Source organism: Acromyrmex echinatior, chromosome 12 (genome assembly GCF_024713525.1).
Source record: "Acromyrmex echinatior isolate Ae372 chromosome 12, ASM2471352v2, whole genome shotgun sequence".
NCBI classification, from domain to species: domain Eukaryota; kingdom Metazoa; phylum Arthropoda; class Insecta; order Hymenoptera; family Formicidae; genus Acromyrmex; species Acromyrmex echinatior.
This window is the reverse complement of record NC_141863.1, coordinates 9762271-9783394: the sequence shown is the minus strand read 5'-3', so window position 1 is coordinate 9783394 and position 21124 is coordinate 9762271. Positions and strand designations below refer to the sequence as shown.

The 21124-nt window shown below is 45.1% G+C and overlaps 6 protein-coding genes and 1 pseudogene across 6 annotated transcripts; 3 read left to right on the top strand and 4 right to left on the bottom strand.

Moving 5' to 3' along the window:
• Positions 1–508: 508 nt before the first annotated feature.
• LOC147907842 (histone-lysine N-methyltransferase SETMAR-like) lies at positions 509–1290 on the bottom strand. The gene is made up of 2 exons (XM_087412059.1): positions 1048–1290; positions 509–808 (listed from the first exon to the last, which is right to left on the bottom strand). Exons 1-2 carry the CDS (start codon positions 1288–1290, stop codon positions 509–511), a joined length of 543 nt encoding a protein of 180 aa, XP_087268185.1.
• Positions 1291–3334: 2044 nt separating this feature from the next.
• Positions 3335–5259, bottom strand: LOC105149774 (putative multidrug resistance-associated protein lethal(2)03659; annotated as a pseudogene).
• Positions 4312–7350, top strand: LOC147907841 (uncharacterized). The gene has a single exon (XM_087411794.1). It carries the CDS (start codon positions 5944–5946, stop codon positions 6982–6984), a length of 1041 nt encoding a protein of 346 aa, XP_087267920.1. The 5' UTR covers positions 4312–5943; the 3' UTR covers positions 6985–7350.
• A 1424-nt stretch (positions 7351–8774) lies between these two features.
• LOC147907840 (uncharacterized) lies at positions 8775–13934 on the bottom strand. Its single transcript, XM_087412058.1, has 2 exons — positions 9826–13934; positions 8775–9630 (listed from the first exon to the last, which is right to left on the bottom strand). Exons 1-2 carry the CDS (start codon positions 13932–13934, stop codon positions 8775–8777), a joined length of 4965 nt encoding a protein of 1654 aa, XP_087268184.1.
• A 1063-nt stretch (positions 13935–14997) lies between these two features.
• On the top strand, positions 14998–15493 carry LOC147907839 (uncharacterized). The gene has a single exon (XM_087411810.1). It carries the CDS (start codon positions 15054–15056, stop codon positions 15480–15482), a length of 429 nt encoding a protein of 142 aa, XP_087267936.1. The 5' UTR covers positions 14998–15053; the 3' UTR covers positions 15483–15493.
• A 1380-nt stretch (positions 15494–16873) lies between these two features.
• On the bottom strand, positions 16874–18074 carry LOC147907838 (uncharacterized). The gene has a single exon (XM_087411793.1). It carries the CDS (start codon positions 17969–17971, stop codon positions 16889–16891), a length of 1083 nt encoding a protein of 360 aa, XP_087267919.1. The 5' UTR covers positions 17972–18074; the 3' UTR covers positions 16874–16888.
• A 952-nt stretch (positions 18075–19026) lies between these two features.
• LOC147907837 (uncharacterized) lies at positions 19027–19701 on the top strand. Its single transcript, XM_087411803.1, has one exon. It carries the CDS (start codon positions 19030–19032, stop codon positions 19699–19701), a length of 672 nt encoding a protein of 223 aa, XP_087267929.1. The 5' UTR covers positions 19027–19029.
• Positions 19702–21124: the final 1423 nt, after the last annotated feature.

The window sequence follows — 21124 nt, the reverse complement described above, 5'->3', positions numbered from 1 at the left end:
ATTTAATTTATGTTGTATTACATTTTATTATATTATTCTTTGTACATTATAATTCTTTTTCTGTTTTCTATAATTCGATATTAAAATATATTGCATGAAAAATAATGAATTGTATGTAAACATGAAAATCCAGCAAGCACAAAGTTAAACGTATCGTATCTCTTAGGTATAATTTGTCACATTACAATAAAATTGTAATATAAGGTGTAGTAACAAGATATCCATTATTTTTGCATGAAATTGAAGGCTTTATTTAGTATCGTTAGAATGATCCGATTTAGGTCAAATATGCACTCTTTTGTTCGATAACTTGTTGCCATTTTGAAGGTAATTCCATTATGCCTCTCTCATAGAAACCCTCGTTCCTATTGGCAAAAAATTGGGACAGTCGATTTTCACAATCTTCTCTTGAGGCGAATTTTTCAGCAAAATCATTCGCCATAGACAGGAACAGGTGGTAATCACTTGGAGCCAGGTCCGGACTATAAGGTGGATGCATAAGAACCTCCTAACCAAGCTCCCAGAGCTTCTGGCGAGTCGCTATCGATGTGTATAGCCTTGCGTTGTCCTGATGGAACACAATTCCTCTCCTATTGGCTAACGCTGGCCGCTTCTGGGCGATTGCTACCTTCAGACGGTCCAATTGTTGACAGTACAGGTCCGAATTAAGAGTTTGGCCGCAGGGGAGCAGCTCATAATAGATTCCCTGCCAACCCCACCAAACACACAGCAAAACCTTCCTGATCGTCAATCCTGGCTTGGCCACCGTTTGCGCCGACTCACCCCGATTCGACCACGATCGTTTTCGCTTGACGTTGTTATAAGTGATTCACTTTTCATCACCAGTCACCATCCGATTCAGAAATGGGTTGATTTTGTTGCGATTTAGCAGCGATTCAGCAGATGGAAATTCGGTCCATGAGGTTTTTTTGCATTAACTCGTGTGGCACCCATACATCGAGCTCCTTTTTGTCCAGCCTTATTCAAGTGATTCCAAACGGTTTTTTATGCAATGTTTAGCTCCTGGGCAATCGAAACAGTGCTTACATGACGGTCGGACTCGACGATTTCCATTATTTTATTGATATTTTCGACAATTGGCCTTCCAGAGCGTGATGCATCTTTGACATCAAAATTACCGGAACGGAATCGACGAAACCAAAATTGCGTGTGATTGGCTATTACAGGATCATAAACACTATTCACATTTTCAGCCGCCTGGCTTGCGTTTTCGCCTTTATCGAAGAGAAACTGTAAAATATGGCGTATTTTCTCTTTGCTGGTGTCCATCTTTGACGCGCGCTCAAACAATACTTAGTCAAGCAATCACAAAACTGTCTGAGATGTTTTTTTAGTACGAAATCTTGTCTTTCTAACGCCATCTAGCGTAACCCGATCGCACTTATGCAACGCAAGATTACTAAAGCCATCTATTGGAAAAATAATGGATTTCTTTTTACTACACTTTATATAATACGTTTTATTACAGTTATTTTGTTACTTGGTGTTTAAAATAAAAAAGTGACTCGCTGTTAAAAATCAGATGATATTAATTTGATATATTAAGATATATATTTTAATATATATTATATGTATTTTATAGATATTTTAATAACTAATTTTTAAAATAAAATTTCTAATAGCACGGGTTGATCCGTTTTATATATCGTTTTGTATATATATATATATATATATATATATATATATATATATAACTTTATATACAATATATAGTATATATATTTTTAGTATAAGATTTTTACAAGTAGAAAATCTATAAAGCGGTCTATTCTGTAAGCGTGGAGTCGCTCTCACATTCAGTATTTTGCGCCGACAAGTTCAATTCACAATGATCATTATTCTTCTCGCAAGCCTTCTTCGCCTTGTTCTAAAAGACTGCGCCATCTAATTGCTCGTCTTTTCCACCATTTGTGAAAAGTAACCATTTGGTTTGTCGTGTAACAGCTCATATGGACAACCAAATTCCTATTGACATGACAATTTTAATTATCAAATGCATATAAAGACTTTCCTCCAGGATATTACAAAATTTTCCAAAAAAAGCTTGATTATTCTTTGCATACGTAACATTGAATTTTCAGGAAAAAGTATATTGCTAAATCGATTTTAAACTCTATGAATAATTTGAAGTAAATTTTTTTTTCTAAAGAGTAAAAATTAAGTTGGTCTTGAATAAGAATATCCTAATATTCAATCTTAAAGAATGAAATTTCATTTTTTAGAATGAGTTTTATACTAAATATCTTTCAGAGATTGAATTAATCATGCTATTAATCAAAATTATTATAAGTATTATAACTTTTTTAGAGTTATACGGAAAATTATATCTTCTATTTATTTCTTAATTTTGTCTTACAAAATCAATATTCTTCTTAACTCATTCACGCTTTAATTATTAAAACGAAAAATCTACCACGATAGAACCATTCTCCATCACGATGATCCGATTGCTATCTATAATCGTATTCAAACGATATGCAATCGTGATAACGGTGCATTCTTTAAAACTGCTCCTTATTGTATCCTGAATTAAAGCATCCGTGCTAGAAATATAATTTTAAATTAAGGGAAATGCAAATTTATAAATATGTAAAATTTAGAAATATTTCTCTCTCTCTCTCTCTCTCTCTCTCTCTCTCTCTCTCTCTCTCTCTCTCTCTCTGGTACATTGCAAATTATGGTATAGGTACAAAATATATACGATTTTAATGGATATGTCTACCAATCTGATTTAATTTGAAAAGATTTGCTTTCTATTAATCTTGAATTTATTATAAAACGAATGTTTATCGTACCCGACTGTAACTTGATGTACCCTTGTAACATACTGTGAAAATACTTGATATTATTCGCAATCATTCGCAAAAGTAGCAACTTAATAATAGAAAGTTTGAATTATTTACATATGGTAATTTATTGCTATACCTCATAGCAAATAAAGTCACGTTCATATTAGAATAAATTCTCAAAAGTCACATCATAACTTGTGATATTACTGTAAAATCATCAAAGACTACACCACATCATATCTTGATCTGTTTGTGTCATAAATAAATAAATGTTAATTAATCTATATAATGATATCACACCTGTAACAAAGTGGATATTCGTACAGTACAATGACTTACTGTCATATCACACAAGGTGTGACATGTGACAAGGTAAATATTTGCATGTCATCATGACTTTGTTGCGATTACTGTGACTTCATTTGCTATGGAGAATTTATTGATATATAATTAATCAATCAAAAATTTATTGTCTTCACCAAATGATATTTATATTAAATACAATCCTAAAGAATCGTAAAGACTCACTGCGAATCAATATTGGCTGTGGCTTCATCGAGAATGAGCAAGCGATTATTTCTCAAGATGGCTCTGGCCAGGTCTATGAGTTGCCTCTGACCGACGCTGAAGTTATGACAGCCAGAGAAGATATCATGGTCCATGTGACATCATTCAGCTCGACTTGTCGCAATACCTCCCACAGCTTCAAGTCATCGTACTGATTAAACGGATCCAGATTGTAACGTAGACTCTCGGAAAAGGTACAGGTTCTTGTGGTATAATGGAGATTTTGCAGCGCAGTTCACTGAGGCCCACCGTGTTTGTGTGAGGCCACCCGATCATCGATTTTGATCTCGCCTTCTAGACTTTCATTGAACAAGCGGAAAAGTGCCGAGATCAAGGAGGACTTGCCGGCGCCAGTTCGTCCAACCACCTCAACTTTCCAGGCTCGATGGATACGTTCAGATTCTGTAAAGCCCAATTACGTGATAAAACATAAATAATATTTGTAAGAATGAACAGTCGGTTTATTTTATACCTTAAAAACTGGTGCATTATCCATATGATATTTCATGTTGACATCCTTCAAGATCAATTGTCCTTGGGATGACCATGTAGGTGGCGGTGGATTGTCCGAGGTAAGTTCTTCCTTAGGAAGGTTCGTGTACTGAAGAATCCTTTCCACAGAGGTCATCAATGATAGTGACTCGCTAAACTGTTTTATGGTGTATTGTAGACAAACGATCAGGATCAATGACTGCGATATTGCTAGACCTGCTTTGCTGCCGGTTACACTGCCTGTAGTATAAGGAACAAAGAGAATTTGCAATAGTCTGATGATTGAGAAAAAGAATCATACGCTGAAATAAGGATTGAAACATAAAGTTTATTTAATTCTACTAATTAATTTTTTTAAGTTGCCTTTTGCATTTTTATGAAATCTTTAGAAAAAAAATTTAACTCTCCTTAATTAAGAACCTATTAATTAATTAGAGTAGATATACTAGGCGGGTTCTAAGCCATGGGGCTAGAGGGGAATGCGGGGTGCGGGGAAGTACTTGTAGGCGCGGGGAATACCTAACGCGGGGGAAAGAGGGGGAAAGGTCTAATCTCCTACACAATAGGGCTCCTACACAATAGGGCTCCTTTTTTTGTTATCAAAATTAGACCATGTTTTTCTTTAAAAATGCATTGATAATAAAGGTTTGAATTTGACCATGACATATTTTTCTTTTCTTTAAAAATGTATCGATAATAAAGGCTTGCATGTTAGAGAAAGATAGAGCGCGCGTGCTACGAGTGAAGGAAGGATGGAAGAATTAATAGAGTACGAGTTTCTTTTGTATGATACAGTTTTTCAATTTTTATGGTTTTTCCTGGCGCGTCGAGGCAAAGGATGGGAAGTAAAAGACAATACACATGAAATAAGGCGAACAAAAATGTTTTATTTACATCTTATTACATCGGTTTTCGTACTTATTAAAAACTAAAGCTAATAGTTCGCAATCGATGAAAGGCTTGCATGTTAGAGAAAGATAGAGCGCGCGTGCTACGAGTGAAGAAAGGATGGAAGAATTAATAGAGTACGAGTTTCTTTTGTATAATACAGTGAAAATATGAGTCTTTATTTATACACGATCGGTTCAGTAAATACAAAATCTAAATGTGGATCCTATGTAAATAGGATTTTTTCTACATGATTTGTAATCTTTTTCATAAATTTTATCATAGATCTGACGATTCTGAGGATCTATGTTTTTTGTTTATGTTTCCAATATCATTGGGAAGATTTTCTAATGGCAAGTTTCTTGAATATTATCACTCACAGATCAGTGATCGTTAAAGTTTGAGTTTTATGTTCATGCTTTGTACTAACGATTGTTTTTTTTCCTTTCTTTGTTGAAATTTTCATGAAACGGAGAAATTTTGGACGGAGTCCATTGGACATAATGAAATATATAAAAGTGCATAAGTGCTCGATGTACCACAGTGGTGTCCTGGAAGACCAAGGAATCAGTCACTTCAGTTACTGATGCTTCAGTTATTGATAAGCATAATATGGTTAATCATGCGAACATAGTCAACGCAGTCCAGTATATTCGAAACGCAGATCAGGAACAGTTCGCACATATCAGAGACGAAGTGTTCGAAGTACTCGAAGAAGTGAACTTCGAAGAACTAATGGATCAAGAGATCGATTCCGACGAAGAAACATTATCGGACGACGCTGGCTATACTAGCGATTTGAGCGAGATTGATACAGATTATATACAAAGATTTGTGTCATCATCAGAAATCCGTGCACTGAACAACCATACAAAACATTGTGTAATCCATTGTTATTATACAACGACGGATGGTGCTTTACGTATATGTGCAGAATGCATGATACGTTTGAATGAGACTGATATCGCAAGATTGTATCTCATAAGGAAGCACGATGTTGGACATATTTACGCGCTAAGTGGTCAGTCTTGCACAAATTGCAGACTACCAACATACCTTATATTTCCATGCAATAAGTGCCCACAGTGCACACATTGAAAAAAACTATTTCGAATAGTATTGTGAATGAATCACATGCAAGTGCTCCGTAGAAGAGTGTGATCTAAAGACTGTAAAAAAAAAAGACATGGAAAATCACGAGCGAGTACGCGAATTGTTGGAACAGTGCAGCCGGGTCGCTACTCTGGTGGAATATTTCGCGTGGCTGCAACGATGTGACGAGTGCATCGAGCAGCTTGAAGAACTTTGTCGTGCCAAGCGTCCACGTCTCGCCGTTGGACACAGACAATCCATGGTGGCGAGGATCGCACGACTCGCGAGTGCAAAAGTGCAATTGGAGCAACGTTTCATGCACATTGGTGGCGACTACGCGAGTGGCGAGTACGCGAATCGCGACGAAAGATCTCTCATTTGGCGAGAGATCGACGCCGCGTTTGAAAACCGTGTATCGACAGGTGCTGTGATAAACTCTAATCACATTGAGCCGCGACGGTTTTTGGAAGACGCGAAGGAAATAGTGTTCGAGCGTGTGCGAGACGCAGTAGAAAGACACGGTAGCGCAAAAGTGAATACTGCGTTCAATGGCGAGTTTGCGACGAAGGATAAACGTGCCAATAAGAGCATAATTACAAAGAACAGCGAAATATATCGTTGCACCGATATGCACGAGTGGTACGAGCGACACGTCGTTGAGCCTATCCTAGCATCGCTCGAAGAATTCCAGGAACGTGACAGCGGGTGGGCATTGTCGCGAATCCTTAATTTAATAGTGAATGTAAATAAACATAATCCAATGCACGCGGGATGTCACATCGAAGTGCCACGAGAAATAGTGACGAAACGGGCGGTGATCAGTGTTCATTCGGCAGACAATGCATGTTTCGCGTGGTCTGTGGTCGCCGCTCTGTACCCTGCAGAAACATATGTAAATCGGGAATCGTCATATCCACATTATACAACAGTACTAAATCTCGCAAACATTGAGTTTCCAATCACTTTAAAGGATATTTATAAATTCGAACGGTTGAACGCGGTGTCGATCAACGTGTACGGCATCGAGAATAAACAGGTCCTTCCTCTGCGACTCACCAATGAAAAGAAGGAGAAACACGTCAACATGCTGTACGTGCAAGATCCACGCAACGATGGTATTGGACATTTTGCATAGATAAAAAACTTATCCCGTCTCGTGAGTTCGCAGATTAGTAGAAAAAAGAACAAGAAATTTTTCTGCGATCGGTAAATATACATGAAAAATTATTATAATTTTCCGTCTCATTAATAAAATAATGGTAATAGTTATAATTTTTTTTCTTTTTTCAGATGCATGCACTACTTCAATAACAACGAAAAATTGCAGTCGCACGTAATGGACTGCGAAAAGATGAACGACTTCGCTATCAAACTGCCGAGCGTGGACGACAAGTGGCTCGAATTTGAGAACCACTGCAATAAGCAGAGCGCCCCATTCATCGTCTACGCTGATTTGGAGTGCGTTCTACGGAAGATGGAACTTGAAAGGGAAAATGCATCGTCATCGTCGTCACACGCATCAACAGCACGAGGTATTTAGTCTGGCTTCGCGATTATATTGAACTCAATACAAATTTCAGAATTCGCGCAAAAAATGATTTCGAGAAAAATTTATATAAATTAATGAACAACGCAGTATTCGGTAAAACTATGGAGAATATGCGCAATCACGTTGACGTAAAATTATTAACAAAATGGGACGGACGGTACGGTGCGGAGACAATGATCGGAAAACCGAATTTCCACAGCCGTAGCATCTTTGCGGAAAATTTAATCGCCGTCGAACTGCGCAAACTCGAGGTGAAGTTCAACAAGCTGATTTACGTGGGTATGTGTATACTCGATGTGCGAGAATGCACCGCGCGGAAAGATTCGAGTGAGAGAACGGCACAAGGTGATGTGATGCACGACAGTGAAGAGAACTCCGTTTCGTTTAATTTAACAAAAGAATTTTCTTTAATATAATCAGTTACAGAGTCAAAAAATATAATTAATTAAAATTAGATTAACAAACTTCAAATGCGGTCACCCTTTCCAAAATTGTATTTGGAATCGCGGTGATGGAAAATCTCGGCGATTTTCTCGGAAAGAGTCGTTTTATCGCGATTTTACTAAGCGGTTAGCACGGCGATTTTACGAAGCGGTATAGCGAGACTATGATTCTAAGAACTCGAAGAACTTTTAGAAATAAGAACTCTGAGCAGTCTAAGAATTCTAAGCGGTGTAGACGGTATAAGCGGTGTAGACTATTTTAGCAATCTGCGCAATCTGCCTTTAGAACCGGCGAGATCGAAGCATTTATTACTTCCGGTCCGGGCTTTCTTCTTGGGAGAAATCCAATTAAATTTTGCCACAATCGTAATTATCACGTGGCATTGGTTGTACAAAATTGATTGGCGCTTTCGATTCTTTTCTAGCGACGTTCAACGTAACAGTCATGCGCGACAGAAAATCCGTACGCGGGATTGGTGACAGCGCGTGACGTATTCGTCGGAGCGCGGCGCTCGCGTGCGCGAATCGAATTGTTCTAGAACTTTCGATGGTCCGTTGCCGGTGCCTGTTTGCGTGTACCGAATTGTTTTGAAAGACTACAGAACAATGAATCTCTGACTTTGATGAGGCTTAAAGTCAGGCTCGAGATGAAATCACGAGCTCGCCTTGTGCGTGCGTTCAATAACAATTACTGTCGGTCGACCGAAGGAATTCTTACCTTTTTTTTGAATTACCGATCTCAAACATCCCGCCCGCCTCGTCATCTCCGTGACGATATATGTATAAGGTTACGCATAGAGATTACAAAAAAAACAGTAAACGCGAAAATAAAACAAGCGATACAATGCAATGAATTCGTGGAAGAACTTGAGCCGTAAACGAGAGTTATCTGATAAATAACATTGACGAAATGATTCACGAAAGTACACGCGATCAATTCAAGCTCTTCTTTACATTTGATGCACTGGAGTGCGAGATAAACGCGTTAGCCTCGTCTGGCAATAAAACTAATTTGATCAAAGGACGAGTTAATTCAGATGAGGCGGTTTTGACTGTGACCACCCGCACTACGCCGTCGTCTCCAGGATGTAGCTGCGTGATTCGCGCCAGAGGCCACTTATTTGGTGGTGAGAGCTCGGAGCGAATGATGCATAGCGATCCAAGGCGTGGTGGCAAAGCGTCCTTGGTCCATTTCGGTCTGGTAGCCAGAGTGTGTAAGTACTCGCGTGACCATCTCTGCCAAAAGTGGTCTCGCATTCGCTGAATAAGTTGCCACCTGGAAAGAAAATTTTCCCTTTTGTCCGACAAGGACGGCTCAGGAATGGCCAGCAGTGGTGCCCCAATGAGCAGGTGACCCGGTGTCAGAGCCGTGAGGTCGTCGGAGTCGTCCGAAAGTGCATACATGGGCCTTGAGTTCAGGCATGCTTCCACTTGTGCGAGCAGGGTGCTCATTTCCTCGAAGGTGAGCCTGGTTTCGCCGATGGTTCGGCGCAGGTGATACTTAGCCGATTTCACGGCTGCCTCCCAGAGACCACCAAAATGAGGTGCCGAAGGAGGATTGAAATGCCACTGGATCCCCTCCGATGTAGCTACGTGTGCGATCTTTTGTCCTTCTGCCGAGGAGGCTCGAAGCATTTCTCGAAGTTGCCGATCGGCGCCCAAAAAATTGGTGCCGCAATCCGAAGAAATGTCTGAGCACAGTCCTCGGCGAGATGTGAATCGACGGAGAGCAGCCAGGAAGGCGTCGGTGGTGTACGCTGAAACAGCCTCGAGATGAACGGCCTTGGAGCTAAAACAAATAAATACGGCGATGAACGCTTTGTGAGCGCCGTGCCCACGCCCTTTGCTCGTCCTGATGAAAATAGGCCCGGCGTAGTCGATGCCCACGTGAAGAAATGGTCGCGCTGGCGTCACTCTTCCTGGAGGAAGGTTTCCCATCTTTGGTTGCGGAGTGGCAGCCCTCCACCGTGTGCATGTCACGCACTGATGCAGCCATCGCTTGACCACCGCTCGGCCTTGCGGAATCCAGAACCGGAGGCGAAGCAACCCCAGGGTCAGCTGAACTCCTCCGTGGAGAGTACGGCGATGGTAGGCTTCCACCAGCAGGCGAGTGAGCCATGACCTTGGAGGCACGATGACAGGATGTCGCTCGTCGAAAGACAGCGCTGCGTGCTTGAGGCGTCCTCCGACTCGCAGGACTCCGTGTTCGTCCATGTACGGGCTGAGGATCTGAAGATGACTGGATCTTGCAAGATCGCGTTTGGTTTCGAGCGCAGTCATCTCCTCCTGATAGTGACGTGACTGCACGATGCGAATCCATTGTAGGAGTGCGGCGTCGAGTTCGGCTGGGAGAAGCGCTGACCCTTGGAGCTCATTATCTCCGGATCCGACTGATAGACTGCGGCGACGCCAACGCAAGCACCAGGAAGTCACTTTCAGTAATTGGTGCAGTGCCGAGAACCTGAGGAGTTCTTCCGGCTCTTGGTTGCTTTTGATGACCGCCGCGAGTGTGGTGGCCCGTCGCTCCGGTACGTCCTTGATGGGCTCGAGGTTGACGCTTGGCCATAGCGACGAATTCCCGCTCAACCAGGCGGGGCCCGTCCACCATAAGGAATGGCTGAGGAGCTCACTTGGTGTCAGACCCCGGGAGGCGCAGTCGGCAGGGTTGTCCTTGCCCGGGACGTGACGCCATTGAGCCTCTGGAAGTTGCTGCTGGATTTGCGATACTCGGTTAGCCACGTATGTTTTCCAGCGGGAGGCGTGACCTCGAATCCAGTGTAGTGTGACCTTGGAGTCTGACCACAGGATCACTGGCGTTGTCGCCAGGTTTAGCACAGAGCGCGTGTGCACGAGCACGCTTGTAAGCAAGGCGGCGGCGCAGAGTTCGAGTCGCGGGAGAGAAACGAGCTTGATCGGCGCGACCTTGCTTTTGGCGGTCAACAACAGAGTCTTCGTTTGGTTGTTTGCGGTGATACGGAGGTACACCACGGCGGCGTAACCTCTTTCGGACGCGTCCGCGAAGCCGTGCAGTTCGAGTTGAGAGCTCGTGTCGCCGGTGCCGAGCCAGCGGCCGACTCTGATCTTCTCAAGCAGTGGAAGTTCTTCCCAGAGCCGCTTCCACTTTCCAGCGATGGTTGACGGCAATGGTGTGTCCCACTCTAGCTGCTGTAGCCAGGCCGATTGAATCAAAATTTTAGCTTGAATGGTTACTGGAGCCAGCCATCCGAGCGGGTCGAAGAGTCGAGCGGTCTCCGACAGCAGACTTCTCTTGGTGAACGTGACGACGGTGCGACGAGGAACAGAGAAGGCGAATTCGTCCCTGGTTGGATACCAGCGCAATCCCAGCGTGGAGTGGTTCTCTAGGTCCCACGACCGCGAGTCTCTGGTGAGACAGTACTCAGGCGGAATGTCGCGAAGAAGTTCCTGACAGTTGGCGGCCCACATTCGGAGAGGGAACCCGCCCGCCATGCAGAGGTTGCGTAGCTCGACTTGGAGCGCGATAGCGTCGTCTTTATCGTGCGCTCCGGTTACGATATCGTCGACGTAGCAGTCGTGTCGTAAAGCACTCGCGCCTCGAGGGAAACGCGGTCCGTCGTCATCGGCGAGCTGACGCAGCGTGCGAATGGCGAGAAATGGCGCGCAAGCGAGACCGTAAGTGACAGTTTTTAATGTGAACTCGCGTACAGGCTCATCAACGCGGTGTCGCCACAGGATGCACTGATGTCTATGGTCGTCGGGATGCACAAGAATTTGCCGATACATCTTCTCGATGTCGGCCACTAGCGCGTATCGGTGCCATCGCCACCGCAAAAGCACGTTCGCGAGGGGTGGCAGCAGGTTAGCCCCAACTAATAGATGCGTATTGAGCGACTCACCAGACCTTGTACGCTGCGATCCGTTGAAGACGACTCTGAGCTTAGTCGTGGTGCTGGACTCACGAAGGACACCGTGATGCGGAAGGTAGCACCGATCTTCGCTGGAATTCGGAGGTTCTGGCGCCAATTCCATGTGCCCTTGGTCCTCGTAGTCCTTCAGGAAGGCTCGGTAGAGATCGCCGAATCGTGCGTCTCTCTCGCAGCGTCGCTCCATGGCGACTAAAAGTCGTTGCGCAGGTCTTCGCGTCTCAACTAGCGTCGTCGGCGGAGATGCAAAAGGTAGTCGCACTATGTATCTTCCTTCGGCAGTGCGTTGGTGCTGCAGCGCGAAGATGTCCTCGCATTGCTGCTCCTTTGGCGTGAGAGCGACGGGAGCGGGCACTTCTCGCTCCTGCTCCCAGAAGCGGTGCACAAGGTCGGCCAACTCGTGATCTGCTGTGCACTGAAGCGAGTGGCGTTGTGCTGAGTTGTTTACTCGGTCGCAACCTCCCGATAAGATCCAGCCGAGCAGCGTCTTTTGAGCGATAGGCGCTTGGGGGCCTCCCTTGCGGAGACCATCCTGGAGAATGATTGAGCATACTTCCGCTCCAAAAAGCAACTCAATAGCGTCGCTTGCTGCGTAGTCGGGATCTGCCAATTGGAGCCCCCTCAGATGTGGCCACTCCATTCTGATTCTTGCGTGAGAGCCTTGATAAAGCGACAGACGTGGCAGAACAAAGGCCCCGACGGTGAAGTCGGTCCCTGTTGTTACCGAGGTCACCTTGAGAGTCACCTTTCCCCGGCTGGGCCCGGAGCTTTTGCCGCTGATGCCGATGACCTCGATTGAGGATCGAGAGCGTGGCAAGCGTAGGCGTTGGACCAGAGCCTCGGAAATTAGAGAAATTTCCGAACCTTGGTCGATGAGCACGCGTGTGGTGTGCTGATTGCCGTGACGATCAGCGATGGAAACTCGCGCCGTTGCGAGCAAAATGGCCTTGTGGTTGTTGTCGCGTCGCACTGCCGACAGTGAGCTGACCTCTTGAGATTTCGGTGAAACGTACGCGTCGTGTAACATTGAGTGGTGACGAGACTTACACGTAGCACACATCCTTGTCGACTGGCACTTCGCGAATGTATGAGAGCCGAGACAGTTGAAGCACAGCCTGTGAGTTTCGGCGACGGCCTTGCGGTCGGCCGCGGATTTCTTCTTGAATTCTTCACACGCCATCACGTGGTGCTTACTCTTGCATAGAACGCATTGAGAAGACTCGGTGTGTTTCTTGACGTGATGCGACTTGGCGGATCGCGACGGGTTGTCGGAGACCTTGAGCGATTGTGGTTTGGCGGCTGTGAGAGTAAGTGCTCGTTGGTTTATGAAGTTCATTAGCTCTTTAAGAGTGGGCATGTCGCTCGAGGCGCGTGAGAGTGACTCCCACTCCAGGCGAGTTCTTGGATCGAAGAGCTCGACGGCAAGATGAGTTAGTAGATCGAAGCCATGAGAGTTGATAGGCCTATCAATGTTCTCCTGGCCGTTGACTACCCTGGTCAAGGCGTTGAAGACGCGGTTGAGCTCCTCCGCACTTTCGCTCTTCATCTTAGCCACGGCGGTAAACTTGGAGAAATTGGAGCGAGATAACTCTCTCTTATTTTCATACCGCTCGCTTAGCAGCTCCCATGCGCGTGGATAGTTGTCTTCGGTCATCGCTAATGGTTGAATCAGTTCCTTGGCAGGACCCTCCAGACAAGTTTTCAGGTAATGAAATTTCTCGATTGCGGAGAGTGATGAATTGCTGCCAACAATGGATTGGAAGAGGTCTCGGAATGTAGGCCAGTCTTCGAACGCGCCAGAGAAAGAACTAATCTTGAGGCGAGGCAGCGACGGTTTTCCGGAAGACTCATTACCTTCTGTTTTGGAAGCTGAGCTCGGTTCCTTCACCTTGAGTTTCCGAACATGGTTGAGAAGGAGACTTCGTTGCGTGATGTACGTCACTCTCGCTGAGTTAGCGACTCTGGTCGAGTTGTATTCGCTCTCCGCGAATGCATCTTCAAGATGCTCTATGATGAGTTCATGCTGAGCCTCAAATTTCGCCCACAATCCATCCAGAAGACCGACGACTGTCTCGGCGGCTTCCAGCGTAATGTTCGCTGCGCCGAGCTCCTCCAGATCTGATACTGACTGAGCCATGCGATGGCGAAGGTCGCTTTGCTTCGTCAGCAAATTCTGCAGTTTCTTACCCATCACTCACTCTTTCCTTTCAGCACTAGCAAACTGAACGCGATGCACTCGACACTGCGGATGCCGGCGAGAATCCGGCTCGAAGGACCAGAAAATGTGCGAGAATGCACCGCGCGGAAAGATTCGAGTGAGAGAACGGCACAAGGTGATGTGATGCACGACAGTGAAGAGAACTCCGTTTCGTTTAATTTAACAAAAGAATTTTCTTTAATATAATCAGTTACAGAGTCAAAAAATATAATTAATTAAAATTAGATTAACAAACTTCAAATGCGGTCACCCTTTCCAAAATTGTATTTGGAATCGCGGTGATGGAAAATCTCGGCGATTTTCTCGGAAAGAGTCGTTTTATCGCGATTTTACTAAGCGGTTAGCACGGCGATTTTACGAAGCGGTATAGCGAGACTATGATTCTAAGAACTCGAAGAACTTTTAGAAATAAGAACTCTGAGCAGTCTAAGAATTCTAAGCGGTGTAGACGGTATAAGCGGTGTAGACTATTTCAGCAATCTGCGCAATCTGCCTTTAGAACCGGCGAGATCGAAGCATTTATTACTTCCGGTCCGGGCTTTCTTCTTGGGAGAAATCCAATTAAATTTTGCCACAATCGTAATTATCACGTGGCATTGGTTGTACAAAATTGATTGGCGCTTTCGATTCTTTTCTAGCGACGTTCAACGTAACAGTCATGCGCGACAGAAAATCCGTACGCGGGATTGGTGACAGCGCGTGACGTATTCGTCGGAGCGCGGCGCTCGCGTGCGCGAATCGAATTGTTCTAGAACTTTCGATGGTCCGTTGCCGGTGCCTGTTTGCGTGTACCGAATTGTTTTGAAAGACTACAGAACAATGAATCTCTGACTTTGATGAGGCTTAAAGTCAGGCTCGAGATGAAATCACGAGCTCGCCTTGTGCGTGCGTTCAATAACAATTACTGTCGGTCGACCGAAGGAATTCTTACCTTTTTTTTGAATTACCGATCTCAAACACTCGACATATCGAAAGTCTGCTTGTACGAATTTCATCACGAGTATATGTTACCACTATTTCGCGACAAATGTAAAATTATGTACACCGACACGGACAGTCTTGTATACAGAGTGCGAGAACGTTTACGAGACTATGAAACGTGATATCGCTAGATTCGACACAAGTGATTATCCGATGGACAACGCGTACGGTATGCCTCTCGCGAACAAAAAAGTACTTGATCTGATGAAAGACGAAAATAACGGTGTGATAATGACCGAATTCGTTGGTCTCAGAGCGAAGATGTACGCGGTGAGGGTGGATGGCAAGAGAGAAATTAAAAAAGCGAAAGGCGTAAAGGGTAACATCGTAGCGCGAACGATAACGTTCGACGATTACACGCGGTGTTTGAATGAAGAGATTGAAATGACTCGTCGTCAATCGTGTATACGATCTAAACTGCACGATGTGTACACGATATCCGAATCGAAAATCGCTCTAAGTCCATACGATGACAAACGATACATCGTACCAGACTTGACGGAGACGTTACCGTGGGGGCATTGGCGGATACCTTTGTAATATATGTGTGTGTGTGTGTGTGTGTGTGTGTGTGTGTGTGTCAACATTTATATCACTATTATGTTTTTTCTACATTTTCATACAGTGTACATGTTACTATTATCATTATAATTTACACGTAATGCATTTTTTTTTTACATTTATATAAGTATTACTATTACGTTTTATGTAGTATCATTTATTATGTATTACTATTATTTTCATTTTCATGTATCATACATTTATATACGTATTTTATATCTGTATACTGCAAAAAACGAAGATGAATGGGAAGTAATAAAAAATATACTTAGTTTATATACTTATATTGATATATTTTTTATATGTAGAAATAAAATACATGAATCAAAATTTTTATCAAATAACATTGTTTTTGTGTATCCATGAATTATGTGATTCATCGAATCCCAGCCACTTGACGTACACCTTGTCTCCCTTCCTGCGCAGTACTTTCTCCACGAGATACACGTCTGGATGAGTAGCGCGATGCAACTCATACTCGTAGAACTCTCCAGCGACGGATTTTCCGCAATAATCCTCGAGTAAATAGGTTACAGGATTGGTACGCTGCACCTTAACGATCGTAAACACTTCGGTGGTCCAATTTGACATGTAACCCTTCTCAAAAATCGTTTTGTACTTGCTCACGCGTACCGAATCGCCTATTTTGAATTTTGCAGGACCCGCGATCTTTATCGCGCTGTACACCGTGTCCAAGAGTCTTTCGGCGATCGCGGGAGTTACTTCGGCGGGTCGCATGCCGATGGTGCGATGCTTGCGCGCGTTGTAATCTGACAGGAGACGCGGCAGCTCGTCGACCCACTTATAATTGCCGTTGAGCGTAAACATCTTCCACATATCGTTCTTACGCGTGCGATTGAACCGCTCGACTACTGACGCTTTCAACGTCGAATACGTGGAATAGTGATTAACATTGTGCTTTTTCAAGATTTTCTGCACATCGGCGTTGTAAAACTCTTTCCCCATATCCGTTTGTAAATTTTTTGGACATCTTCTACTCTCTCGAACGATCTCAGCGATAGCGTTAGCCGTCTCGCTTCCACCCTTGCTCTTGAGTGGTACGGCCCACGCGTATTTGCTCAACACATCGATGACGGTGAGTATGTAATGGTAGCCTCTGTTGAAATCTGATTACGGACGCATCTCAACGACATCAGCCTGCCACAGATCGTCGTATCCCCGAACTATGACGCGCCTTCGCGGAAAATTTCTTCTCGCAGGAGCGTGCAATTCCTCAACGAGTTGACGTCTCTCGGAGCTAATTTTCTCTCTCTTTTTCTCAGGTTTCTTTTTCATGATTCGACGTGTAATACACTGAGTACGAGAAAATAATATATTTTTTCTCGCTGATGTTACTCAACTGAATCGTTTCATGGCTATGCGATTTAATTTATAATAAGACCAGCTTCGCGAAGTTCCTCGATGATCGACAGCATCTCGTTGTTGTGAGCGTTGTTGCCTGCTCGGTGCGAAGCGTCGAGCAATCGTAGACGATCCATCAGCTCGTTGGGATCATCCCAGTGCTCATAATCGATCGCGTTATCATTCAATGTCATCATTGCATGAGGTAATCCCTTTCCAGATTTCTTCTTCTGTTTCTTGGGTGTGATCGACATCAACGGTGCGATTACATGTTTGTACTTGTATCCCCTGGTGCTCAATAATCGACCCTGCGAATAATACTTGTGTTTGTGCGCGTTCGTTACCAACAGCATGCTCTTGTACTTGTGCATATCGTCTTCCGTGTAGAGAGTATCGTCGGGAATTCTCTTGAAAATCAACTCGTAAAGACCAGGTGTACCGGCGTATCGTACGCCATCGATAATTATGTTGTCCGCGTCATCCACATCGAAACGTTTATTGCCAAACATCAGTCCATCCTTGTGTAGGTAAATGCCGTACACGTGATCTATACCGCTCTCTTTATCTTGTACTCCCCTCAGGGCAGCCTCGACATACTTTTGCCCCAGTGGGCCCAAGCCGGCTCGTAACGCCTCTCGACCTTCCGACGTTTGCAGCTGATTTTGAATCTTCGTCGCTAGCGAGTCTTCCGTCGTTTCGAAAACATTCTCCAACGACTCTATCGTCGGTACGATTTTGGCACATGGTGTGAAGGTTATCGGCTGTGCGCGATCGTGCGATCGATCATTGGATTTATGCAGAGTCGTGGAACGCTCGAACGTCTCATTCGCTTCTTCTGCCTCCTCCTTCTCTTGTTCCTCTTCCTCCTTCCTCTCACGTTTAGAGGCAGACGTTGTATCTTCGTCGTGCGACTCTCTTTTTGTAGCGCGCATGCTGGGGTTGTCGACGAAAAGTCGCAGCGGTTCGATAAGAGGTTTAAAATGTCTGTCCAACGCGATGCCCTCCTCGATTCTACCGGTTTTCAGAGCGCGATGTTTCTTGCGGATCGACTCACTCGTCTTCTCGATCTCCCTCGCGATTTTTTCACGCTCGCGCACATTCGCCATGTTCGTCTCTGGCTAAGTATCGGTAACGACTGGTCACGTTACGGTATCGCGAACTCATTAAATTCTTTTCTATATCGTCCGTTTGTGAGCTCACTGTCTTTGTCTATCACTAGAAATCCATATTTTTGCTGCCAACAATCGCGGCACAACGTGAAAAATTCATCGTACGACATGTCAGTATTCACATGATCGTTGTAAACGTGTTTCAAGTTGGTACCGTCCTGTTTGAACAGGATCAGCAGGTTCGCGTTGTCACGTATCAGATGTTTAGGTATCCTCGCGTATGTCTGACAGAGATAGAAGCAGTCGATGTTCGCGTGGCGACCCATCGAAAAGTATTCTCTCACCGCATCCTGCTTGTCACATGCCACGTCATCAAAGATAAAGATAGAATTTGGATGCGCCTCGCTCGGTGGAACGATGTCGCTGTTGTTTGAGAACGTAAAATAGCCGATTTCGTCAATAGACGTAAACAAATTTTCGAGATATCGATACTTTGGCTGTTGCAACGATTTCGAGTAGACGTACACGTTTTCGAAACGCACGCCATTCGGGCTCTCGAGTAAGCTTATGAGAACGTTGGTTTTACCACAATTCGATGGGCCGCAAATGATCGCGCGTATAGTATTCGGCAGCATTTCGCCGTGCTTGCGCTTCTCCACGCTGCCTCCCATCATTTGCGATTTCACGTCACAGTTCGTGACGCGTATCGACAACGGTTGCGGCACGAATTTCATGCTCACACTAAGGCTACGCGCTCTCGAACGACTATTTAAAGGCGCGCGAATTTACGAGTCGCGCAGTAGCAAAATGTATCTCATGCTGTGTCATCCTTTCGACATTCAGGACTTGAACGCTGAGCAGCTGCAGTATATACCGAAGGTTGTACTCTTACGCGTGTACGGTGACTATATCGACTACGTGTGGGACAAGCTTCCGGAACACGTGAAGGCGGATTCGGAGGTTCAAACGTATCGTCGCTGCGACGAGCACTACAATCAGCCGTGGCAGAGGACGCACATCGACGGTCCCGCACCTAAGATAAAGGACTGTAACGAATGTCAGCGTCGGGCGGCAGTCTGTTGAATCGAACGATAAACGCGCTTCCTTTCGAGTTACATATTCCGGGCTATCAGTTTTGCGGCCCGGGCACTCGGCTTACGAAGCGATTAGCCAGAGGTGACGTGGGCATAAATCCGCTGGACGCGGCGTGCCGAGAACACGACATTGCATATTCTCGAAGCAACGATCTCACCGATAGACACGCGGCAGACAAAGTACTCGCCAAGGAGGCGCGGAAACGTGTCACCGCGAGAGATTCGGCTCTGAGCGAGAGAGCTGCCGCTGCTGCCGTTTGGGCAGCGATGAAAGCCAAGACCAAGATCGGCATGGGCATGAAATCAAAAAAGAAGATGACAACGAGGAAGAAGACAACGAAAAAGCGGATACTTCCAACGGCAAAACGAGGTGATGCATTACCTTTTCTACCAATGTTGGGTGCGCTCGGGTCCTTGATTGGTGGAGCGGCCAGCGTGGCGAAAGCAGTAAACGATAGCAAAGCCGCGCGACGTCAGCTCGAGGAGCTGCAACGTCACGACCGCGCGATGGAACAGGGCCGCGGTCTGTATCTCGCTCCGTACAAATATGGACGCGGACTATATCTCGGCCCCTATAAACGCGGACAGGGTGTAGCAGCGAAGAAAAAAAAAAAAACGCCAAAAAGACGATAAAAATGCCCTCGGGTGCAACTACCAACGTGCAATTGGACGTGCTCGCGAGACGTATGCGCGTACCATACTTTAGAGGTGTCTTCATGCGTAACGCTTTACCGACGAGCGGGGTGCACCGAAACGAAAGCGGTATTGTGAATCTGGACGATGCGACCGGGCCGGGTACTCACTGGGTAGCATACGCCAAGAGGAACAACCACGTCATATACTTTGACAGTTTCGGTAATCTTCGACCGCCCAAGGAACTAGTGCGATATTTCGAGAACAGTGCTACGACGATAGAGTACAATCGTACGTCCTATCAGACGTACAATCAGAGCTTCTGCGGTCAAATGTGTCTGCAGTTTCTACAAACGGTAGACGCGCGTGAATTTAAAAAGCTCGACGAGGTGCTGTAAAATCTCAGTATTAGTCGAACGCTGTTTCCGTCATGTCGCTGACACTTACGCTGAGCGGGAAGAGCACCGTCCTCGCGGCGAACTACTTTCCCTCCATAGATTTGAGTGACGGCGATTACGAGCTCGGTCTGGTGATTTTTGAGACTTATCACACGATATCGAATGTAAACGAATCGAACAATAAATTTTATTTTGGCAAAGACGATGCAAAAATTACAATTCCCGAAGGTTCGTACGAAGTGCGAGACATAAATGAATTTTTGAAACGTATGATTTTACGGAGACATTTGCACCGCAACGCACTTGAAACCATTGACGTAGTGCATGATGACAACAAAAACAACAACAACAATAACAGCAACAACAACAGCAACAACAACAATGACACTGATGATAATTGTGAGGGTGGAGAATACCCGATTACGCTCCGCGCAAACTACAACACGATGAGATGCGAGATTAAATGTGCATACAGAATAAACTTTGGCAAGCCCAACAGCATTGGATCGCTGCTGGGATTCTCGTCGAAGCGTATGCTGCAACCGCGAAGATGGCACGAATCGAACATGTCGATCAACATAATGAATGTAAACGTTATCCGCGTAGAGTGTAACGTGACCGCGGGCGCGTACAGCAACGGCAAAAGCGCGCACACGATACACGAATTTTCACCGAGCGTGCCACCAGGATATAAGATATCGGAGAGGCCTACGCAGATCATTTACCTGCCGATCACGGTACGGAGCATTACGGATTTAACGATACGCGTCGTCGACCAGAACGGACGATTGCTCGATTTTCGCGGAGAGGAGATCACCGTCAGATTGCACGTGCGACAGCGACAGCGAGCGTGAGATGCTCGTATTGAACGGAGCGGAGCGCACGCAGAGAGATAACGCATTCTTTACAAAGCTGGTAACATCACCGCTCGATAACGCTTGCTCATCCAACTGCGTCAGCAAGAAGAAGCTCAGTGCGTCGAACGTTAAATTTTTACAATCTTTGGGATTCGTGGTGCGCAACTT

What these genes read in the sequence shown, in the direction of transcription:
- LOC147907837 (XM_087411803.1), top strand. Translation starts at nt 19,030, where the DNA reads ATGTCAGCGTCGGGCGGCAGTCTGTTGAATCGAACGATAAACGCGCTT.
- LOC147907841 (XM_087411794.1), top strand. Translation starts at nt 5,944, where the DNA reads ATGGAAAATCACGAGCGAGTACGCGAATTGTTGGAACAGTGCAGCCGG.
- LOC147907842 (XM_087412059.1), bottom strand. Translation starts at nt 1,290, where the DNA reads ATGGACACCAGCAAAGAGAAAATACGCCATATTTTACAGTTTCTCTTC. An exon ending in TCGTCGAGTCCGACCGTCAT is followed by an intron (nt 809 to 1,047) that starts GTAAGCACTGTT and finishes AACAACGTCAAG; the next exon opens with CGAAAACGATCGTGGTCGAA.
- LOC147907840 (XM_087412058.1), bottom strand. Translation starts at nt 13,934, where the DNA reads ATGGGTAAGAAACTGCAGAATTTGCTGACGAAGCAAAGCGACCTTCGC. An exon ending in GTCAAGCGATGGCTGCATCA is followed by an intron (nt 9,631 to 9,825) that starts GTGCGTGACATG and finishes TATTTGTTTTAG; the next exon opens with CTCCAAGGCCGTTCATCTCG.
- LOC147907839 (XM_087411810.1), top strand. Translation starts at nt 15,054, where the DNA reads ATGAAACGTGATATCGCTAGATTCGACACAAGTGATTATCCGATGGAC.
- LOC147907838 (XM_087411793.1), bottom strand. Translation starts at nt 17,971, where the DNA reads ATGGCGAATGTGCGCGAGCGTGAAAAAATCGCGAGGGAGATCGAGAAG.